Here is a 24,362-nt window from a genome sequence, read left to right on the forward strand (position 1 = left end):
CTATTCTAAGTCCATGTGGGATTTACTAGGATAACATGTGGTTCAAATCTAGTGGGTAACTGCCCGGATCATGCCATGGATTTAGTGTAGAAGTTGGAATGGAAGGTTGAGATTTTGCCCTTCGTTGTGATTTAGTGTAGAAGTTGGAACGGAAGCCCACGATTAGACGTGCCAAATGGACGTCATTGTTGATACATGATGAGGCTATAAGAAGAGAAAAGGAGACAGCTCTCACTCTCTTATTGCTGTTTTGTGTTTAAGCGGTTGAGAATGTCACATCATGTTAGAGTGGAATATAATTTTCCTTTGTAATTATTTTTGCTTATTTATTAACCAAAACGAATCCCATCAACTAAAGCAGGGGACTTGTGGTAGATGAATAAACCATCAATTTATTATTGTTTAGTAGAGTTGGTTTGGTGATGGGCTAACTCGAACCAACCTGTAAAATATAAGATAATGGTAGAATTCAACAAGCTTTGAGCTATAACAGGATTTGATTCCGTGGCTTTTGCCAGCACATGGCTCCAGTTCCAGAGCAGTCATAATAGTTTCAAGCGTCGGCTGTCTGGTAGTAACAGTTAACCCACAAGACGGTGCCAATAAGACTGAAAAGGCAGAAGAAAAGGCCAAGGCTTCTGAGAAAACTGCTTTATTCAATTTTTTTTATTAAACAGAATCTACAGAACGAAGATTTTGAAAAGTTAAGTCACAAACATGTATTGAAACAATCCAAATAAATTACCATTGAGCATATGTTACAGTGATTCCCTTGGCAAAACACAGCGTCTTTCATTGATACAATAGATAACCAAAAACAAATTGAACTGTTTTTAGAAGGCAAACAAACCCTCTTCCATTACTTGTCAGTAAAACACTTTTTGATATCGGGCGAAACTTAGAATGGCACTCAAACTTGATTAATCTCAAAGACTTTTCAATATAAATATGATATTTATGCTCATTCAATCAGTAGTTTCTAGTTCCCTGTTCAAGTAGTCCACAAACATCCTCTTTGCACTGTCGGAATCAGAGGGCGGTGGTGGTCCACTCAAACTAGTTTGCCCTGTCAATTTAATGAATGTTCTTCGTAGTCTACGTAGCTCAGGCAGCCCAACTGACCTTGAAATATTGACATTCGGCAAACCCTGGCCAAGAGATATCCCATTAAGAGGTCCTCCAAGTGCTTTTGATTGTGCTTCCACAATAGCATTAATCACTTCTTGTGTTGCTCTATCCAATTCATATAGAGAATTTGCCTCTGAAAATCGTGTATTTTGTGTTGCGATGGTTGGCTGTAAAATCTTAACATGCCGTGATTTTGAATCCACCTTTTTTGTCAAATAAGAAACAACATCCAAAATAGCAGTAGAAGATTTCTCAATTCCATCTTTATGGGGCCATAATTCAAACAAAGGTGAATCCCATCGATTTCTTCTATCCGGTTTCTCAAACCTTCTTACAAGATCTTCAAATATGTTATAATCATATGTGGGTTCTCCTTTCTGCCGTCGTCCCTCATTCCATTCTCTACAATGAGCTTCTTCCACATCACAATACAGAACACAATATCTTATTCCAGCACCACGTGCCAGACACCACAATTCATATCTGTAACCCTTGATACTGTTCGAAGAATCTACAATGATAATATTATCTTTTGACACAGATCTATCAACTTCAGACCGGAGCACTCCACGTAAATTTTTCTCTGCAGTCATATTGGCATAGCTCTGATTTCGATCAAGATGAAAGGAAGTCTCATCAATTATCCTGACTGTCTCTTTTACTTCTGATTCTTTTAGAGCTTCGGCAAGGCACAGCGCAGCTCTTGACTTCCCACTGCTTGGTTGCCCACAGACTACAACCAATGCCATTCTAATAAAATTGACCCTGAGATTCAGGGGAAACACATTGTCAACAATTGTCAGCCTGTGATCGGTCAGATATGCAAACAGTGTAACATAGTCGTTTTCCAATCTATAAACACAAAAACCTAAGACAAACCTAAAGATTTAAAATCAAGAATTTAGTATACAATTTTTTCCTATAATACCATTTTAGAAAGGGTACACAAGACCTGAGTGGTAGCTCAAGCATATCAGATCAACTTTAATATGGGATGTGCCGTTAACTATTTTACCATTGACAGTTGCAAATAAAATGACAGTAAGACAGAGAAAAAAAAAAAACACAGAGATAACATCATGTTATGTAAAAATCATTCCTTCCAACAAGCCATGCAGAATTGATTTGCAAAATTGACAGGCTGTTGATAATTGTAGAAGAAAAGATAAAAAGGGAATATATTAGTAGATTTCAATGCCTTCTGCGGCATACATCAACAAATCTTGGTGCCCCAGGAGAAAATATAAATGATGGAAATTATATACTTTACACTTGTTGCACATTGTTCATTAACATTAGCATCCTATACATTCTTTATAATGCAATTAAAGTACTGAATAATTTGAAAGAAAAACACAACTCCCAGTAATGATCCACTTCACATAAGTTCTTTTAAAGAAACGGTATAAATAACAACAATAAGAGCAACAAATCTGGCAGACACACAGAATAATGAACATGGTAATACAGAAACTACTCAAAACTATCAATAAAAATCTAACTTATATGCTATTAGCAAATCAGTGTACCTGAACTACGCTCTCCAACTGCAGAAACTCCTTATATGAAAAGTAAAGGGAACAGAGATTATGGACTATAAAAAAATCTCACTAAGCAGTAAGTTTTTATTTATTATCAGACTTACTAATTACTCCGGGTATACAAACGCTTAGGTTTAACATTATCATAAAGAGAAAGTGAGAGTCCCTGGTCGGAAATCTCGTGGATTAAAACAAAAATTCTCAAGCAAGATTAATGTGCAAACACTAATTAAACTTACCCGCCTAAATTAACGCATAAATATTCTACCAAAAGATATATTAAGTGGATACATACGTTTTAAAAAATGGAAAACCTGTTGAAGCTTGATTCAGCTGGTTCTGTAGCAGCCGGACAGCGAAAACGCGTCAAATTTCGCCGACGAGGGGGCTCAGCGGTCAGCTGGGGAATTGATTGATTGTGTTGGTAGAGTTTTTGGACTTGCGTCCTTGTGTGGATTAGGGTCTAGATTTTTTTACAATATTTAATTTATTTATTAAATATGGAATCCCTAAATTCCTAGTCAAACACTAAAGTTCTTGAGCATATATGGAAGGAAAAAAACCATGTGTACCCTCACAACCGAAAAGATTAAACATATAAGAGAATGTTGATTTAATTTTTAAAAAATTAAATTATTAATTTATTTAATACAATATTTATGAGGTAAGTTATTATATGTAAGATTTTATTTATTTAATATAATTAGTTTAGTTTTAAAAAAATGTTTGATTTGAATAAAATTTTTAATTATAAAAAATTATATATATTTTTGAATATATAATTAGATCTATATTATTATATAATTAATTAATTTTAAAATAAATAAAAAATATATATAACATCATTATATATTTTTTTTATTTTTTCTCTTTTCTCCTTGGTCACCTTTTTCTTTTTCTTCCAGCTGTTAATGATTTCCTATTATTTCCCACCCATGCTTCTATTATGAGTTAAGGGAATGCTTATGCCCTTCTCGTTTACTCGTGGGAGCAGGCAGGACAAGTATTTTTAAGACAAGAGCCCATCCTCACATCCGTCCAGACAGATTAGAAACTAGTTAGGATCAGTTTTAAGTGTTCAACTACAAAAGAAAGAATAAAAAAATTAGTAGCTAGCATAAGCAAATTAAAAGAAAAAATGAAAATAATATCATTGGATGACCTAATCGCTCTTTGAAATCATCAACCCTTAAGAGTAGGAGAAAAGACATATTTACTTTTCTGGTGACTACCCATATTGTCTTTATCCCTTTATATATTTTAATACCCGCTAGGATAAGAAGATTACAATATTGCTCCCTTGGGATTCTCCTTCAAGATATACAAAAATGCTAGCTCCTCTGTAGTAGACTTGTCTACCTTGAATAGGCTATATATAAAGTATTCAACCCAATGATATACCAATATGCTATTTAAGGAGCGACTCTAAATAGGTTAATTATTGTTTGCACAAATAGGTACAAAGATAAGGTCACTTTGTATTTTAAGAATGTTTTCAAAAGCGTTACCCGTCCGTTTGGAGGATTATGGTATAAAGACTATGTTGACTCTCATAAATCATTAAAGAGTTTAAATTGTTCTTTAATACAAATCAACTTAACCCTGAAAAGTGAGGATAACACCTCATTACCTTTTATATTGAAAAGTTATGTTTACATCAATTGATGGAATATTCTCTTCTATTGGCTTGCTCTACATTGGGTGTGGTCTTGCTTGGTTGGATCCAAGGGTTCACTTCTATAAAAAGTTTCAGTATGACTCATTTTAAAATTTTTTATCTATTATGAATAAGTTGCAATGTCTTCTCAAAAATTGAAACTTTTAATTTAACAAAAAAGAAAATATTGTCACTATTAGAACTCTCAAAACACGTCTAAAAGATACATATAACACAATTATCAATCAAAAGATATAAAAATTATTTAAATAAGTTTTTTATTTGCGCGGATTTGTGGGTATATTTGATCCATATGTAAAAATAGATAATTGCAAAGATGAGTAAAAGGGATTGGGCTTAAAAACCAATAACATATATGTATTTTTTATCGGATATCCACAGGTAAAACCCATTATCCCAGGCCCAATTTCATCTACCTTGTCTTCCCATGTAAGTGAAAAAATGGTCTTCGAGCTGATACATTGTGTCTTCCCAAATAGTGCATTTCAAATAAATAAATAAATATTTGTGATATCTTGAGATAAATCTTATATCGATAAAATATAATTGAGATATTAAATTTGCATTTATCTTGTTTGTATGTTTATACATCTCGTATTGTTTAGAGATATTAAAATTTGATTGATTAGATCGTTTATAAATTTTAAATTATAAAAATATATTTTTGAAGACACCAATCATGTGGCGTAGATAAATATAAAGTCAACATGAAGTGATGAGTGATACAAAAAAAGTCCCGAGAAAAACGAAGAAGGCTGACATGTGGGTCGGCTATTAAGATGGTTAGTGAACGGATAAAACAAAAGTAGACATAGAGCAAGATATCCCAAACAAGGAGAGGCCAAATCCTGACAAGAAGTCATGAAAATAACTCGTATTTTGAAGGAAGCCACTTGGTGGCGCCTCTTGCTTATCAGAGTATTTTGTCAGTTAAGTGTGAACTCACGACTCTGGAAAGATTTAAATTTTGACATTGGCCACTCCCACCACCGCGTATGCGCCACCAAAACACCTCCACTTTTGTTTTTATCAACCACCCTTTTCCCATTATTCTCGTTCTCGATTCTTCAAATCCTCTCCCTTTATTTAAATCCATAATATATCACTCCGGGCTCTTCCTATCTCTATCAGCTTCTTGTGGTTTTACACGTACAGTCAAGCTTAATTGTGAGACAATGGTCTTGAGGAAAGACATTGCTCTCGCAGTATCAATAATATTTGTGTTTCAGATTCGAACGAGCTGTTCACAGATTAACAGAGCAAGTTTCCCGGAGGGTTTCGTTTTTGGAACTGCCTCTTCTGCTTTCCAGGTAGGCATATATTAATGAAATACAATTGTATTAATTTGTCTATAATCAGTCTTTTTCTTTTTCCAATTCTGTGAAGGAAAATATTCGTTCATGTCTACTCCTGTTAGCTTAAGCATAGAAAAAGGTTTTCACGCGGTAGCTTCGTCACAGACACAAGAAGAGATGAGTGAGTTTGAGATTATAATTTGTGGTTTCTAAAAGGAAAATAATTTGAATTTGATGAAGATAGAAAGGGCTTGATAACTGGTCCAGCAGTGTCATCAGTGATGTGAAATGTTGGTTGAGTGTATGGTTGGGAAAATGAGAGGAGGATGGAGTTTTCTTTCAATACATCAGTGCTGTTTATATTTATGTACACACACCCAACATGAAATATAAATATATATATATAATTTTATTATTTTTCATTTCTGTTTCTTTTATTTTTAGGCAAAACTGGTATTTTTTTAGGTAATATTATATGTATTTATTTTAAATATATAAATACATATGTATGTATGTTATTATATAATTAGTTATTATTTTATTTTTAATTTAAAAATTATTTAATTATATAATAATATATATTAAATATATATCTATTTATATATTTAAAATAAATATATATAATTTTTTTTTTTTAAAGATTGCCAAAGCTGGCCGAATTTAGTAGCCAAATTAACAGTAAAATTTGTGGGCTGCCATCTCATAAATAGAATAGGAACATTCCGTATTAACAACAAAAATATTGTCAGTTTGGTAGGACACGTAAATTGATATTTATTATAAATATAGTACAAATTTATTATATTATAAATAAGTTGATTTAGATTTTTCTAATTTTTTGATAAAATTATTATAATTTAATATATATTTGAAATTGTACGGGAAAAAAAAATTAAAAGTACTTCAAAGTCACTTTTATTTATTTTTAATTAAATAATACAAAGTATTTAGTAATCCTAATTTTAAAGGTTCAATTTAAACATGAATTTTAAAAAACAAATCAAATTTGTGGTTTACTTTTGAAAAAGATAAATATTTAAAGACTGATCACTATATTATGAGTCTATTTGCTAATTAATCTAGACAAGATTCTTAATTATCAATATATATTTATATATGACTTTTTATATCACCATCACCAACGTGATTCTTTACTTATTTTGACTTTATTTCCCTGTATTGTATACCAGTAAGATTTCGTCCTCTTTGTTGTGGAAAATTGGCAATATCATCTAAATTTTTTGGGAATTATTTTTAATAATACTATTTGAACGGAAGATCCATAACTAATATTTTTTTTTAAATAAAACTATATATATATATATATATATATATATATATATATATATATATATTTTTAAATATATAATTAAATGAATAAATATGTGATTTAATAAATTTAAATTATAATAAAACTATGTGTATACACTTTTGACACATAATTTAAATACACAGATAATATATTATTACGTGAGTAGATAATTTTAAATTAAAAATAAAGTAACATTCAGTTGCATGATTACACATTATTTTTATACTATTATATACTAAAAACGTATACATATAACATTACTATTTGAATTAAAGAAAAAATAACTTTCAATCAAATGATAATACATTGTTAATGTATCATATTTAAAAGTGTGTACACATAATATTATCTTTTTCGTTCTTTTCACTCAACATACAACTTTTCTTTACTTCTAGCTATTTTTATTGACAAAAATACATATTTCATCTGCATATTCAACCCATATTCACTTCTGTCTATTTCTGCTCATATTGGCTTGTTTAATGATTCATGTAAAAAATGTAAATTATTTTATTTGAAAGTCGATTGAAAACCCATATAACCCTTTCTCCATAATTACTCAACCAATTATATTTATGATGTAGTTGCACAATTAATAGGTATTTTTTTAATTAACCTTTTAGTAAGATATGAAAATTGGAGCATTTTAAAATTCAAAGAAGTGAAGTTAGATTCTGATTTTCTGAAACTGCCGGGGTGAGAATGCCAGTAAGTTACAGATGTGGACATATGGTTCTCCCTCTTAATGAGCTTTCCTATGTTTTTTGGATTGTGCTATCTGGGAATTGTGAGCACAAATTTTTCAAGCTGCAGATGGCTATTCAATAGTAATATGTAAGTGGCTCATCTTTGTTTGCAGTATGAAGGAGCAGTGAAAGAGGATGGAAGGGGACCGACAGTCTGGGATACATTTTCACATTCTTCTGGTAACATATATTTCCACCCACCCCACTAATGCCATCATAGTCTGCTCTGAAGTTACGCACTTGCTGTCATAAATAAACTAAGTAAGCATGTTTATTCATTCTGATGCAGGTAAGATAACAGACGGCAGTAACGCGGATGTGGCTGTGGATCAGTACCGTCTTTACCCTGTAAGTCCACAAAGGCTGATCTTCAATCAATGAGTGCCTTTATGGCTTATTAGACTGTCTTTCTGAACTTAGAATGAAGGATATGGTTCTAAGAGACTGTGGTTCTTCAACAGGAAGATATAGACCGTATGAAGGACATCGGAATGGATGCCTATCGGTTTTCGATTGCTTGGTCGAGGATTTTCCCAAGTAAGCTCTAGCGTTATACTCTCATCATTGTTACTCAGACACCAATTTTGCAGAAAAAGTCTCACATTGTGCCTGTTTGCAGATGGAAAGGGAGAAATTAATCAGGCAGGAGTTGATCACTACAATAGTCTCATCAATGCTTTACTTGCTAAAGGTATTCTGTTTCCTCAGTTCATCAATTGGATCCAGCTAAATCATGAGGGGGGAAAATCTCAGTGTTAGTAACATGCGCAGGAATTGAACCATATGTCACTCTTTACCACTGGGACCTTCCTCAGGCATTGGAGGACGAATACAAAGGATGGCTTAATCGTAGAATCATGTAAATGTTCTTACACTAATTGTTTTTCTTCCCGTGTAACATTCAATTATACAATATCTTCATCATTAAAGTCTTTCATATGACACCAATCATTTTACAGACAGGACTTTGCAACATATGCTGAGAAGTGCTTTCAGAAGTTTGGAGATCGGGTGAAGCACTGGATCACATTTAATGAGCCACATACATTTTCTGTACAAGGCTATGATGTGGGTCTGGAGGCACCTGGACGGTGTTCAATCTTCAATCGAATGTTCTGCAGGGCTGGGAACTCTGCAACTGAACCTTATATTGTTGCCCACAATGTTCTCCTTGCTCATGGAACAGCAGCAGATATATACAGGAAAAAGTACCAGGTAAGTTATCGAGGATATTAATTAAAAGAACGAACTTCTTTTGTGTGCTAACAAAGGTCACCTGGTGATTAAGCAGCCAGAACAACATGGATCAGTTGGGATATCATTTGATGTTATTTGGTTTGAACCTGCATCAAATTTCACTGAAGATATCATAGCAACACAAAGAGCTCAAGATTTTCAGCTTGGCTGGTATGGTGAACATATTTACTTAAATATCTTTTGGCTCTAAGACCATCTAAGAAAGAAACTACTAGTGTGTATGCCTAATTCTGTTTTCAAACAAAGGCATCAGTCAGTCTATTACCCCTTCAGGTTTCTTGACCCTGTGATGTTTGGGGACTATCCAAGCACAATGAGAAGTAGAGTAGGAAGCCGGCTGCCAAGATTTTCTAAATCTGAGGCTGCACTTGTCAAGGGCTCTATAGATTTTGTTGGAATCAATCACTACACCACGTTCTATGCTTCAAATGATTCATTGAATATAGTTGGAGCTGTGCTGAATGACTCCCTTGCAGATTCCGGTGCCATTACCCTTCGTAAGTGAATATTTATCCACATTCAGTGTTATATTTGCATTAACAGTACCATTTGAAATACACGAAGAATTTTTATTTAAGATCTCATTAACAAAGTCTTTCTATGTTTGTCTATGATTTTCAGCTATTGCACTTGGGAAACCAATTCCAGACAGGGTAAGTAATCCACAGAAACCGCCTTCCTTTCTTTCTTTGTGTTATACTAATTATTTAACCACCCAGTGAAACTAAGGTGGCTTTTGTTTTCTTCAGTAGAGAAACCATGTTGATGAATGGATGCCCTTAATGTTTAATGTTTTATGTCAAACTGCAGGCAAATTCAATATGGTTGTATATAGTGCCTCATGGAATGAGAAGCTTAATGAATTACATCAAGCATAAGTATGGGAATCCTCCAGTCATTATCACTGAAAATGGTAATCTTCTTAAAGCCAAAAATCATTATTCAAGCAAGGCTGGAGCTAAAATAATTCCTTTTTCATGGTCATTACAGGAATGGATGATCCAAATGACCAATTTCTTCCCATCAAAGATGCTTTGAAAGATGAGAAAAGAATCAAATATCATAATGACTATTTAAAAAACTTGCTAGCTGCTATCAAGTATGTAATACCACTTTTCTTCTTCCAAATTCACATCTAAGTAAATGCCTGTGGAAGTGTGAAAGCTAATATGAAATGGCTATGATGAATGCAGAGAAGATGGCTGCAATGTGAAAGGTTACTTTGCATGGTCTTTATTGGATAACTGGGAGTGGGCAGCAGGATACACCTCAAGATTTGGTCTATATTTTGTTGATTATAATGACAAACTGAAGAGGTACCCAAAGGACTCTGTTCAATGGTTTAAGAAATTCTTGGCTTCTTCATAAACAGAGAAAATTGAAGCAGATACTGAACTTCACATTTTTAAACAAAGATGTGCTGCCTGAGGCAATATATGTTTCTATATAAATATGCCATTCTGAATTGCTGACACTAGAGGAACAATCACACACAAAGCAAGAAAAATCCACAAAATATAACGAATTTATGTGATTTACTCATTCTACTCTGTCAAACATGTTTTTCATTGCAAGACCAATAAAATTGGCCTCTTTATCGTCTACATACATTTTCTTATTGGCTCTCACTCTCTAATGAAATATAATCATTTTAAAAAATTAATGTATATAGTTAAAAAAAACAAATCCTAAATAAAATAAAACCAAACTCGATTGATGATCAATATGGATGTAAAAACATCATTGAAATAAGGTGAGGATGTAAATTAACTTCACCTTATAAGGTCATAATTCTTAGGAAAGCAACCATGACACGTGTTCTCGGTCAAACTTCATTATTAATATTTGATCATATAGTGACATATTACCTAACTAAGATTTGGCTTAAAACAATGACTTAGTTGGAAGTTGTTGAAATTTGACTCAATTTTTGTCACACTAATTAGTTAGAATTTGATATTGATAAAAGAAAATACTTGAATTCATATTCCCTTGAAGCTACCTTTACAGTTTCAAATATTGTTCGCGTCTAAAATTACAATTTAATGTGCGATGAGAGAGATCTTCAAACCTTTAATTACGGGGACTTAATGGGTTGGGTATAAATACAAGTCAGAGCCTTAAGTTTTCCTCTTTCTTCGCCACCTGCCTCTCGCTTCTTCTCCAAACATTCTTCTATTAGATCCTCAACAAACACACTTTCATTTTCATCTCTTTCGTTCTTCTGCATGTTTTTGCTTTCAGGTCAGTTCTGTTTTCTCGCTTTTCCTTTTATATTCCGTTGGTGTTTTTTTTAAAAGGCGAGTTGGTGGTGGTGGTGATGCTTCAATTTCCATGTTTAGAAAATGAGACTGCATTGCTGCTTTCACATAATTTCCATTTCTCTTTCGTTTGAGATCTGATCTCTCTCTCTCTTTAACATTATCACATTTATTTAAATAATTTTTGTTTGTTTTAGTTGGGTATATAAAAATTGTAACTTTATATTGTATAGCTTACAAAAATGGTGAAGATCTGTTGCATTGGAGCGGGATATGTAGGTGGGCCAACCATGGCTGTGATTGCTCTCAAGTGCCCAAACATTACAGTAGCTGTTGTTGATATTTCCGTCGCACGCATCGAGGCCTGGAATAGTAATCAGCTCCCTATCTATGAGCCTGGCCTTGAAGAGGTTGTCAAAAAGTGCAGAGGGAAAAATCTCTTCTTTAGCACTGATGTGGAGAAACATGTTTCAGAGGCAGATATAGTTTTCGTTTCTGTTAACACCCCCACTAAAACGCAAGGGCTTGGCGCTGGCAAGGCTGCTGATTTGACCTATTGGGAGAGTGCAGCACGTATGATTGCAGATGTTTCCAAATCTGATAAAATTGTTGTTGAGAAATCAACAGTCCCTGTGAAAACTGCTGAGGCTATAGAAAAGATTTTGCACCACAATGCCAAAGGGATTAATTTCCAGATTCTGTCCAACCCAGAATTTCTCGCTGAGGGAACTGCCATTACTGACCTTTATAATCCTGACAGGGTCCTCATTGGTGGGAGGGAAACCCCAGAAGGCAAAAAGGCAATTCAAGCTCTGAAAGATGTTTATGCTCATTGGGTTCCTGTGGAGAAGATTATATGCACCAATCTGTGGTCTGCTGAACTCTCAAAGCTTGCTGCTAACGCCTTTTTGGCACAGAGGATTTCTTCTGTTAATGCCATGTCTGCACTCTGTGAAGCAACTGGTGCAGATGTCACCCAAGTGTCACATGCTGTTGGTATGGATTCAAGAATTGGACCCAAGTTCTTGAATGCCAGCGTGGGTTTTGGTGGATCTTGTTTCCAGAAGGATATCTTGAACTTAATCTATATCTGCGAGTGCAACGGCCTTCCTGTGGTTGCAAATTACTGGAAAGAGGTCGTTAAGGTGAATGACTATCAGAAGAGAAGGTTTGTGAATCGTCTGGTTTCGTCAATGTTCAACACAGTTTCTGGCAAGAAGATTGCCATTCTAGGATTTGCATTCAAGAAGGACACTGGTGACACTAGAGAGACCCCCGCCATTGATGTCTGCCAAGGGTTATTAGGTGACAAGGCTATGTTAAATATATACGACCCTCAGGTTTCCGAGGGACAGATAATAAAGGATCTATCAATGAACAAGTATGAATGGGACCATCCCATTCATCTTCAGCCAATAAGCCTTTCTGAATATATCAAGCAAGTTAAAGTTACTCGTGATGCTTATGAGGCAACAAAGGATTCTCATGCGGTTTGCATACTGACTGAGTGGGATGAGTTCAAAAAGCTTGATTTCCAGAGGATTTACGACAACATGCAGAAGCCAGCATTCATCTTTGATGGTCGCAATGTAGTGGACGTGGAGAAGCTGAGGGAAATCGGGTTCATAGTTTACTCCATTGGTAAGCCTCTCGACGCATGGCTCAAGGACATGCCTGCTGTGGCATCATAAACAAGAAAATAAGTGGGCATATTACGAGAATAAAATTTCAAAGTATTGAGGTAGATCATAGACATTTGAGAGATATACGTCAAGCATCACCCCATAATTTTCTGTTTTGTTTACCATTCTTTCTCATTTTTCATTAGTTCTAATGGATTTATTCTCTACTGAATAAGATTAAAAGAGTTTTGTTTGACTTCTTGGCAAGCTGTAAGAATGCAATCAAAATATTGATAAAGAAAGAAAATTTCTGCCTGGTTGATACAAATTTTAAATATTAATTTTTTGCATTTAGAAAAGGAATACAACAAATCTTATAAAATTGCCTTACAAAAATGAGTGAATTTATTATAACAAAAAATAGATTACATTTCAACACTTAAGGCGTTTGGATGGAGTAAATAAAAATTACTTTAATAATATATTTTTTATTATTTACAATAATTTATTTAATAAAATATTCTGATAATTTTCTATTACTAATATTATTATCACACTTATCTTATATATTAAAAATATATCAAGGTAATCCTCTTTTAAATATAATTATTTATTAATTTTTTAGAATAAAAATATTTTTATTTTTAATACTTTTAATTAAACATAACCATTATTTATATTTATTAATTTATATTTAATTTTATATTTAATATTATTTTAAATTATTTATTTTAAATAATATTTTAATTTTAATAATAAAATATTATCTAAATTAAACTTACCTTTATATGAAAAAATAATCCCTGCAACTCATAAAGAACCAATAGCTCATCGGTCTCTTGCAAGAGTCCATTTCAACACCTAGAAAAAGTCACTCGTCAACCTGTTGCATTTTCAATACTTTTCATCTGAAATTTTCCTCACTCCATGGCCTAGTAGTAAAACATGAAATTAACTTTAGTGACACAGAATCATGGTAACTCTAATTATATTTAAAAAAAATGCAAAAATTCTTACAATAATTTTGAGAGATATAAATTTATAAGAAGTCTTAATTACTTGATTGGTTGCACAAAGGAAAAACTATTCGACCGTTCTCTCTTAACACTCTCTCGTCCTTCTCTCTTTCTTTACAATTATCGATTAACATTATTATAATTATAATAAAATTATAATTTCTTTTCGGTCATCAATTTTTCTTTTTATTATATATATGTATTTTTTTTTTTTATGAAGCAAAATTGATATATTTTTTTTTTATTGTAGATTTTTCATAAACAAAGTTAGAATTTTCGTGGAAAGAAAAAGAGTGATTTATGATTCAAAGGTGAAAAGTGTTTTTAGGCACTTTACTTCATGGAAAAATGTTTCATCACCCTTCTTTATATGAACACAACACAATATTCAAGTAGGGATCTTATAGTAATTTCATTTAAGCATGGCTAGTTTATCTTGGCCAAAGAACTATTTTCCACTCAAGGTTTGGTGCATAGAGAAAAACACATTTGCAAGGTTTCAAAAATCGAAATACTCACTCATTTTTTAAATTTTCGTTAAATATAAAGGTAAAACTGTCATTTTAATAATATTATTAAAAAATATATAATTTTATCTTATTTTTTCTCAAGTTTTGAAAATTGATATTTCATCTCAAGAGTCAACTTTGACAAGTGACTTTTTTCCCTTCAAATCTTTAGGTTTTTTTTTATCTCTTTGACTACCAACAACCATCAGTTTGCAACCTAAACTTAAGGACAACAAAGGATGATGTTCATTGTTTAGATTTAGAAGATGAAACATCATCCTTCATCGTCCAAACGAAGGTTTTCTTCAGGAGAGAAATATTATTGGGAGAGAGCACTGTCAGGAGAAAAATGCCAGAGAGGGAGGTCATTGTTCATTAGAGAAAGTGGTCAGATTTCAAGATATCAAACCCTAAGGGAAAAAGTAAATTTTTTAAAATTTAATCTTAAGAGAAAATTATTAATTTTTCAAACTAAAGGGAGAAAATAAGCTATAATTTTATTTATTTTAATATTATAGATAAAATGATAATTTTACCTTTAATTTTAATAAAAAAATTTTTAAATAAATTAAAGTAGATTAAATATTCTATGAATATTTAAATTTTTAAAACTTTGTAGATATATTTTTGTTTTGACACCAAACCTCGGGTGGAAAATAGTCGTTTGGCCATTTATCTTAAATTGGAGTATAGGATCCAACTCAAACTAAACGAGGGTTTTCAGCATTCAAAATCAATCCGATTTTTATTCAGACCATTTGCTTTACAAAATTGTTAATTTTTCAAACTAAAGGAAAAAAGTAAGATATAATTTTATTTATTTTAATATTATAGATAAAATGATAATTTTACTTTTAATTTTAATAATTTTTTTAATAAATTAAATCTTTTATGAATATTTAAAATTTTAAAACCTTGTAAATATTTTTTTGTTTTGACAGCAAACCTTGGGTGGAAAATACTTGTTTGGCCGTTTATCTTAAATTGGAGTATGGAATCCAGCTCAAACTAAACGAGAGTTTTCGGCATTCAAAATCAACCCGGTTTTTATTCAGACCGCTTGCTTTACAAAAGGCACGAACCGTATCCCTTTTCTCTCGTCGAGTCCTTTTTTCGTACAATCTTCCCCAAAAATCCATCTTTGATTTTCATAAATTTTTTCTCTTTAATCTTCAAATAGACGAATTTTGTTGTCAATTTTCCAAATTCTATATTGATAGTTTTTTTTTTTTGATCCGAATTATAGATCTGTGTTAATTTTGCTCCCTCAACCGATTCCAATTTATAGATAAATCTCTATCTGTTGCCGTTCTAGGTTTCGAGTTTTTGGTTCGTTAGGGTTTTTTCAAATCTGTAAATTCCTAGCGGGTTTGGTTCCTTTCATGAATTAGAGACTCTTTCGTGTTTGTTGTGGCGTTTGTTCGTGTTTTTTTAGTGTAAACTGGGAGTCTAGGGTTACGGTTTCTGGAAAAAAATTTGGGTTAGTATGGGGTTTCTTTGTTTGTTCTAATTCAATTGGGGAAACGTAAATTTACGTCAAATCAAGCTTCGATAGGGTATCAATCCGTATAAATTAAGCCTTTTAGGTTCTCAAGCCGCCTGCAGTTTGATCTCTACATATTTGTTGAGGTATAATCTTTTGTATTAGTTTGAGTTTTTATTATAAAGCTTATTTATTTAGACAATTCAAAATTGATTTAAATTACTGTGAATATCAATTTCCTAAGCTTGTTATCACTTGTGTTACTGGATTATCAAGTTTTGGTTACCAATAAGCAAGTATACTTGTTTATTTACTGCCTACTATTTATTCGTTCCTTCCATAAGTGTTTGACAGTGAGCAATAACCGTTGAGATGAGGCATGTTTGGATTTATTTTGATTAGTAATGTCTTTGAGCGATAATCTACAATGAATGTGGCAATACTCCCTAACTTTGGTTTTCATCTTCATGCTATATGACAACTAATCATGTTTTGTAATTTTAGAATTTTTAGTGGAAATGATTTAAACTTTCCCTACTAAAAATGAAAAAGGAAGAGAGACTAGGAACGTGATATTACCAACAATGCTTGTTTGAACCATTGCATGTACCACCACTAGAGTTCAATGTTGTAGACAATGTGGTTGACTTACAATTTTATTATATTTGCAGCTCAAGGTTAAAAACAATGGGATTCAAGCGGCCTTTTGATGATGAAAAATTCCAGGAGCTACCCTGTAAACATTCAAGACAGCTTGATGTTAACAATAAGCTGACTCAATTTCAACACGTTCCCTGTAATAATACTCTTCAGAAACCTTGTTTTTCAGGTAAGACAATGGTTGAAATATAATTGTTAACCTTTCTAAATGTTGAAATTTTACTAATATTATTTTTGTTTGAATCAGTTGAGGATGGGGATGGATTTCATCAGCATGGATGGAAGGGGGAATCTGAAAGTGAAACTGTTGTGAATAAATTTACAAATTCTGTTGAAAAAGGTTTAGAGATTAGTGCTGCCTTGTCTTTGGTCACCAGCAGTTCTACTGAGGAAGATGGTTGGTCCAAGTCAACATCTTATCAATCTCTTTCACTAAAACATTTTGGATATGACTTCCCCCAGAGAACATTTATTCCATTTGATAATTCCTATTCTTCTCTATTGGATTGCTCCCCAAAAAAGCAAGTTCATCTTGGACCAAATCATCAAGCCAGCCTTCCATCTTGGGACCCCTATACTAACAAGAGCATATCAGATTGTAAAGCTACGGTGAATGACAGTTCCTCGAATTATCGGGGATCAGACAGCAATGTTGACAATGTTCATGAAGAGAAGCTGATGGGGACTTGTGTTATTCCAATGCCTGACTCAAATTCATCTGCACTGAACACTGACATGGTTGGACAGGGCATTACGGACTGTGACTGCCTGGACCAGGGCTCTGTTAGATGTGTGCAACAGCATATCATGGAAGCACGGGAAAAGCTTTTGAAGTCCCTTGGGCATGAAAAATTTGTTAAGTTGGGTTTGTGTGACATGGGAGAGGTGGTGTCCTGTAAATGGACTGAAGAAGAGGAACAGGCCTTTCATGATGCTGTTTATTCTAATCCTGCATCATTAGGCAGGAATTTTTGGAAGCACTTGTCAGCAGTGTTCCCTTCTAGAACCAAAAAAGAATTAGTGAGTTATTATTTCAATGTCTTCATGCTCCAGAGGCGGGCTACTCAGAACAGATGCTACTCTCTGGATATCGATAGTGATGATGATGAGTGGCATGGAAGTCATGTGGATCAGTATGATGTTCAAGTTTCAGGAGAATATGAAGACTCTGCCATTGAGTCACCTGTTGTTGAAGAGGAGCTATCAGGATCTGAAAAGGGTTGTTCTGATGAAGATGATGATGATGGAGATGACAGTGATGGAGATGTTGGAAATTTTTGTGCTGATGTAACTGAAGAAGATTTTGGATTAGATTATATATCTCAGTCAGGCATTGCAAAGTCATTGAATGGGGATGGGGTTGGCTCTGTAGTTCCACATGTAGATACAATTACGGGGAGAGCTCTCGACAGTCTCAGTGTTCAAGATGACTCATGTACGTCTTTTGAGTTTGATATGGCCGATTATTGTGGTCCCCTTGATGGTGGACATGCTTTGCAAGTAAGTGGAGCAATGACTGACACTAGTAAAAGTTTGCACGGTAAACTTGATGGTCGTAATGATCTGGTTGGTCATGTAAGTTTATTGGATTCCTGTGATGCTAAAGTTTGGGATGGAAGGTATATAAGTCCAATAAGAGGTGGTGTTGATCTACTGCCTACATGCAACATTATTGAAGAAATCTTCGGCCAAGGCACTTGGGATACGAAGACAAGATATGACTAAGGCATCTGTTAGTGGCTTGTGGAGAAATTCCTTATTGGTACCTCAGTTGGCCCGCATTTTTGACTTTTTTAGTTAATGTCATGCAGGAAAGCCTCTTTTATCTAAAGATATGAGATTTTGTCTTCCGAATTTCTTTGTACATTCTTTTGTGGAATGAATTGTACATGAGCAAGTTGCAGCACTCCCAATGGAATCTTTTTGTCATTTTTGAGTTGCACAAATCTGAAGTCTTTCTTTGGCCCCAAAAGCGTCGCTTAGAATACTTTAGTAAAGGAATATAAAAAAAAAAGCCCAGTAATTTGACCTGTATACTGCATTTGGTTGAACAACACTTGTCAATAACTTATTAGAGTCTGTTGGGTTTTGCACAGGTGGGATAGGGAAAAAGGAGATGATTCCCCTTTTTGTGTATACTGAATTATCAGTGGGAAAGGTTTTGAGGCAGTCCTTCCTTTCTATTTGTTTTTTTTCCTTTGGATTCTTTTTGTTAATATAACTTTCGTGTGGTAGTCCGCTACATTGAATTTTAACTAATTTATGTGTTAAAGCCTTTTGGTTCCTGAGTAAATAGTGGGACAACCCATATTTTGCCTGGTGGTGCTGTCTTATATGTACACTTGAAATTGCCGTAACAATTAGTGCTAGCTACAGATAAAGTTTTGCGGTTGGATTGACTCATGAACTCTCCAACTTGCCTTTTAAGGGATAATTTAAATGGTAAAAGAATGAGATTTCAAATATAAAAGTAAGATTTTAAATTTCTTTATGATATTTTAAGAGTAAACTTTTGATTTACATGTTACTGAATTTAAGGTTTCACCTACATTTAGTCTTAACTCTCTAATATGATACCTTTTATAGCTAATTAAGTTAAGTCAGATATTCTTGCTTTGACAAGTCGAGGGCTTAGTGTGCTTTTTTTTCTTTTGTAAGGTTAATAATTCCTATTTGCACTTCTGTGGAAGATAAAATTAATAAAAATGTTTTGGAGAAATTAAATTAACGAAATAGAACAAGTGGTAATGCTGCTTTCTGGCGTTGCAGCACTTCAATTGGAGATTGACCAGAACAAACGTGTGTTGATCGTTGGTATATAATGATAAACGTAATAAAGTCAATCCTTTTAGAAATGTCGATGTATTTAAAAGGGTCAATTTCAGAGATAATTGCTGAGAAGAATACAATAAGCCAATGACTATTCTCCTTTTGGTCATCTTGGATCCAACGAACCATAGACAAAGCCCTAGCACTATATACACGTCGGCTGCCCAAATTAAAAATAAAAGCCATTAATAATTTATGAATACAAATAATGATTACATAAAATACTTAATTATATAATAACACATTTTTGTTTATATATAAATTTATATTTATTATTTATATATATATAGTTACTCAAAAAATAAACCTATAAATTTCTTTCTCTTCAAATTTTGGGGAAACACATGTTGCCATGCGAATGTTTCATTTCCATGTCTTAAGAAATTATTTCTCCTTTCTAATGGCATTTACTTGTTAATTTATATGAGTTAACCTATGAATGAAATGGGTCCTCAAGAGACTGAACAGAAATAAAACATTAAAAAAGTTAGACGACTAGTTGCAGCATTAGACAGGGGGATGATTACAAATGTGGCTTGACTTGAACATGAAAGGAAACTGCACTGCAATTTTATAGGAATTTACTTGGGCTAATCTTTTGGAGATTGTTCTTGCTAAAGAATTAAAGAGTTGGCAGGGCGAATAAGATAAGAACAATGTATTTTTTTAAATAAAATCCAAAAATTAAAACCAAATGATAAAGTGAGGAGGCCAAAAATGAGATAAGTTGAAAGTACAAGTGTCTTTTAATAAGGAACCTGAAAGCAATAACGGCTGGGGATTCTGAGCTATCACTTTGAGAGTTGTTAAGAGAGGCAGAGTTAGGCATAGTTTGGCTGTTCTAGTTTCAGTATCAGTTTGGCAATATAAATCTAGTATTCCGCACTCCTTGGGATCCTCAAAAGACTCAAAATCTTGGCCGTTCAATTCACGTCCGAAGGGTCCTCAATGGAGTACACGTGCTGCCTATCTTTTCTCCCCTTTTTAATTTTTGGCTTCCATGCATGGAATTCTCCTCCAACTACAGGACAAAGAAGAGAGAGAGAGAGAGAGAAAGAGTCATGGTTTTTGCTTTGATTCTTCTCTTCGTATGCCCCTTCTTCGCCATCATTGGCGGCCCGTCTCTTTGAAATTTCCTTTTTCTTTTTTGAAACTCCATTGAATTTTTAGTATTGAAGAGTGGTTTATGTTATGTATATGTGTACTTGAAAATGGGATTCAAGGGGTCTCCTTTCTATGGGTTGGATCTCGTAGTTACACGACAGAAAACTGTGACGTCTCAACACCGTGGTAGTTGAATTTGATCGTCTCTTGATCAATCAGTAGTTAAGGAAAAAAAAGAAGCAAACTTGATGGGCCATTTTGTTTGCTTTTCGATCTGGGTTTGATTCTCTGTTTCTTTATCATCTTTTTTAAGATGATGAATTAATGCTGCATTCTTGTAGATATAAGGTAAACTATGAGTAACTGATCTTGTTTTGTTTACTGGGCATTTTTTAGATTTTAGTGATAAGAATCAGGTCAACAAATGGAACCAAATCAAAAGAAGAAGTTCATCTGCAAGTTTTGCCACAAGAGGTATCCGTGTGGCAAGTCCTTGGGTGGTCACATCAGGACTCACATGAATAATAATGGCGGCAACACTGCTGCAGCAGAAGAAGGTGTAGCTAAGCTCGACATAGACGAGATTCTCTATGGAAGAAGCACTAAAAAAGAGCCGATGCTTGAAGCTGGTGGACAATCTGGTGGTTATGTTCTTAGAGAGAATCCAAAGAGAACAAAGCGGTTTGCGGATTCAAACACACTTACTTTACAGCAAGAAATGGTCTGTAAAGAATGTGGTAAAGGGTTTCAATCTCTGAAAGCTCTTTGTGGTCACATGGCTTGTCATTCTGAGAAGTTCAAAACCACTTTTGAAGATCAAAAACTTATAATGGATAGTGAATCAGATACTGAAACATCGGCTCCAAGTAGGCTAAGGAGATCCAAGAGAGTTGGTTACAAGAGTATTGATGTTTATAATACTTGTTCTTTTGATATTGCAAATGGGAATTCATCTGTTTCAGGGATAGAGCAGGAACAAGAGGAGATTGCTATGTGTTTGATGATGTTGTCCCGGGATCCTAGCTATAAAAAGGGCTTGAATTCTTTCGCTGATTCTTCTGATAACAATTCAGTGGTTTTGGAAGCTAAGTCATCGTCTACTGATATGAAAATTTCTGGGAAGAATGGTGTGAATTGTGTCTCCAATTGTAACGAGTTTGAGGAAATGAAGAAAGGAAGAGACGGCAAGTCTAAATCTGCTGAAATTGATGTTTCTGATAATTCTGATTCTGGTTATTTTAGAAATGGACCTAAGAAGTTTGAATCTGATGCTTCTGTTGATGGGTTCATTAGGAATGGTGAATTCAAAAAGTCTAAAGAGGAATACGAATCTTGTTTTGAGGACTTCGGTGTAAAATTGGGGAAAAAATACGATTCAAGAAAGAAAGCAAAAACTGATTCTTCAAGTCCTGAAACTTTCAGCAACATTGCCCAGAAGAGAAGCCAATTCGAGTGTTTGATTTGTAACAAGGTCTTCCATTCACATCGGTCTCTCTGGGGACACACAGCTAGCCACAGTAAGATAAACGGCTGCTGTGAATCTATAAATGAGAGCGGTGAACACACCTTAGAGACCGATTCATTTCCTAATAACAGTAAAGTTTCCAAGTCTTTCAATGGCAAAAACCCAATTGAGCAAAGTGAGTCTCGCAGTGTTGAGAAAAGAATGGTGTCTAGGAAAAGCAAAGGCCATGAATGCCCATTCTGCTTCAGGGTATTCAAATCTGGCCAAGCTTTAGGAGGCCACAAGAGGTCCCATTTTGTTGGGGGAAGTGAAGATAGAACCGTGGTAATTAAGCAACAGTTAAATGATATGCATGGTCTAATTGATCTTAATCTTCCTGCTCCAATGGAGGAAGAGGCAACCGGCGAAGCTGGGTTCGCGCCGTGGTAGGCTTGTTTAGGGGCAACAGAAGCGTGAGTTGCTGGTGGGATTTGATCTCTAACTCAGAAGTTTTTAGTATAGTTGGATGATGATGATGATGAAGAAGATGCAAGAGAGTCGTAAAATGTACAGACAGGACATATTGGTGAATGCTTTTTGTGTTTTCCTTTTGCTTCACATTCAAGGATATGGATTTAGAGGTAACATGATCATTTGTTTGTTGCTTATGGACTTTAACAAGTACTTAGAAAATTATCTTCATCTTTACTTGCAAAACCATGGTGTACCGATGTGTTTCATCTTGAAACATTGATGTTAATCTGTTTTCCTTGTTTTGCACACTTCGAAGCTAACTTGAAAATTTCTGGTTTCACAGAGACATCACAATTGCCTTATTCATGAAGCCATTGAAATCAGTTGTCTTTGTCAGTGAGTACCAATGGTCATCTTTTAATACAAACTGGTGTATGATCTATGATAAAACTTGAAGGAATTTTTAGTGTTAAAAGTTTTATTGTTATTATTATTATTAGAAGAATCTGGGACCAGCTAACCTTGCTTTATGGGAAACACTAAAAAAAAAAGTGGGCATTTCTATGGATTAGGAGAGAAGCTTCCTTTTACAAATTTACATGACAAACTGTGTTTTCACATTTACTACTTCTGCTGCATGCACAGCATTTGTGAGCTAAGGCCAAAGATTTGTAATTGAAAGAGAATCTTCTTAAATGAAATTTAACTGCAACTCTTTGAGTAAATTTATGCATCTGATGACTTTTAATGCAACCCTTTTTTTTATATGAAAAAGGGTTCAACTTACTTCACGTGCTTTAATTATCATTATTTGTTTTTTTTTTTAAATGGGAAATCTTTTTAAATTAAATTTTTTATTCAAGGTTATATCAATCATATTAAACAAATTAAATTTTAAATTTAATGATTAATTTTTTAATTATTATATTAAATAAATTAAAATTTAATTTTGATACAAATTTATAAAGTTTTGTGTCCAAAACCTCTCTTTCTTGGGAATCTCAAGCTCACACCACTGAAGCTAACTTTGGGCTAATTATTATCACTGCTCCCTACCAGAGAATTATTCATCAGTTAAGGTCAACTCCATTACTTTGTTCTTATTTTAAATATAAATTTTATTTGGCATAGAATGAAGGTCCAGTTGGGTCTTCAAGGAATAAGGCAAAGGTATTTAGGAGTCTTGGCATTGAGGTGTTGTTGAGACACTCTTAAGCCCCAAGTAAAGCACAGGGTGATTGATTAGTTCTGTGACATTATGAGGAGTCAAAAAGACAAAACTCGAATTCACTTTTCCCTTTTTTGCTTATTGTTGAAGGGGAAATGTGAGCGATGGATGGTGGCTGTGAAGTCGCCAACCTCCGGTGCTTAAGTCAACTGGCATTATATTTATATATACAAAGTTCAGTTTCAAAGAAAGCTTCAAGTAGACATTAAAAAAAAAACGCAGTAAATATAACTAAACGAAGACTCCCAGCATTGACTTCACTCTCATTCTCTCAATTTTTTTACTTATCTTCTCCGAGAAAAGAATCCACGAAAACCCATTACGAAAAACTCTCCATTTTTTTATCATCCTCATTATAAAATTGTGAAATAAAAACAAAGATCATTCACTACAACAAATTTAATTAAAAAATAAAAAATTCATCTTTAAAACTTAAATATTTCATCTCTAAAGTAAATATTTGTTGTAACGATGATAGAGTCGAAGATCAAGTAAGGGGTATGAAGTTAAATTAAAAAAGTCAAAAATTAATTATTTATAAGATTACTTGGTAACTTTTAAAAAATAATTATTTTTAATGATAAATAAGTTTAAATCAATATTTACATCTTAATGGAGCTGAGCAATATCAATTATACTTGTTCTATAGACGCCCTTGTTTATTTCTATTAATAATTAACACCTAATTGCTTGAATTTGACTAAAACCCATTAATTAATTCACAGAAAGCATTGACTATGGGTAATTAATTAAAATAATCTTTAATCTCAATCCA

At 33.5% G+C, this 24,362-nt stretch overlaps 5 protein-coding genes across 10 annotated transcripts; 4 read left to right on the forward strand and 1 right to left on the reverse strand.

The window, feature by feature from the left end:
• Positions 1-722: 722 nt before the first annotated feature.
• Positions 723-3,200, reverse strand: LOC123216473 (protein KTI12 homolog). 6 transcript variants are annotated; one of them, XM_044636881.1, is made up of 3 exons: positions 2,984-3,200; positions 2,658-2,675; positions 723-1,893 (listed from the first exon to the last, which is right to left on the reverse strand). In XM_044636881.1, the coding sequence occupies exon 3, from the start codon at positions 1,875-1,877 to the stop codon at positions 966-968; it is 912 nt and encodes a 303-aa protein (XP_044492816.1). In that variant the 5' UTR covers positions 1,878-1,893; positions 2,658-2,675; positions 2,984-3,200; the 3' UTR covers positions 723-965. The 6 variants fall into 6 exon arrangements, with proteins under 6 accessions (XP_044492816.1, XP_044492817.1, XP_044492814.1 ...); XM_044636882.1 differs by having other exon boundaries at positions 2,658-2,684; XM_044636879.1 differs by having other exon boundaries at positions 2,658-2,687.
• A 2,024-nt stretch (positions 3,201-5,224) lies between these two features.
• Positions 5,225-10,561, forward strand: LOC123216470 (beta-glucosidase 40-like). Its single transcript, XM_044636873.1, has 13 exons — positions 5,225-5,657; positions 7,814-7,880; positions 7,990-8,048; positions 8,162-8,237; positions 8,320-8,391; positions 8,472-8,559; positions 8,660-8,915; positions 8,992-9,107; positions 9,231-9,454; positions 9,579-9,610; positions 9,768-9,870; positions 9,948-10,056; positions 10,151-10,561. The coding sequence occupies exons 1-13, from the start codon at positions 5,343-5,345 to the stop codon at positions 10,323-10,325; spliced, it is 1,692 nt and encodes a 563-aa protein (XP_044492808.1). The 5' UTR covers positions 5,225-5,342; the 3' UTR covers positions 10,326-10,561.
• A 552-nt stretch (positions 10,562-11,113) lies between these two features.
• LOC123216472 (UDP-glucose 6-dehydrogenase 1-like) lies at positions 11,114-13,164 on the forward strand. The gene is made up of 2 exons (XM_044636876.1): positions 11,114-11,201; positions 11,452-13,164. Exon 2 carries the CDS (start codon positions 11,461-11,463, stop codon positions 12,907-12,909), a length of 1,449 nt encoding a protein of 482 aa, XP_044492811.1. The 5' UTR covers positions 11,114-11,201; positions 11,452-11,460; the 3' UTR covers positions 12,910-13,164.
• A 2,211-nt stretch (positions 13,165-15,375) lies between these two features.
• LOC123216471 lies at positions 15,376-18,437 on the forward strand. The gene is made up of 3 exons (XM_044636874.1): positions 15,376-15,994; positions 16,520-16,677; positions 16,756-18,437. Exons 2-3 carry the CDS (start codon positions 16,536-16,538, stop codon positions 18,231-18,233), a joined length of 1,620 nt encoding a protein of 539 aa, XP_044492809.1. The 5' UTR covers positions 15,376-15,994; positions 16,520-16,535; the 3' UTR covers positions 18,234-18,437.
• Positions 18,438-20,220: 1,783 nt separating this feature from the next.
• Positions 20,221-23,092, forward strand: LOC123215360 (zinc finger protein ZAT9-like). The gene is made up of 2 exons (XM_044635417.1): positions 20,221-22,526; positions 22,703-23,092. The coding sequence occupies exon 1, from the start codon at positions 20,866-20,868 to the stop codon at positions 22,333-22,335; it is 1,470 nt and encodes a 489-aa protein (XP_044491352.1). The 5' UTR covers positions 20,221-20,865; the 3' UTR covers positions 22,336-22,526; positions 22,703-23,092.
• Positions 23,093-24,362: the final 1,270 nt, after the last annotated feature.

The sequence above is a fragment of the Mangifera indica genome, chromosome 5 (assembly GCF_011075055.1).
Source record: "Mangifera indica cultivar Alphonso chromosome 5, CATAS_Mindica_2.1, whole genome shotgun sequence".
NCBI lineage: Eukaryota > Viridiplantae > Streptophyta > Magnoliopsida > Sapindales > Anacardiaceae > Mangifera > Mangifera indica.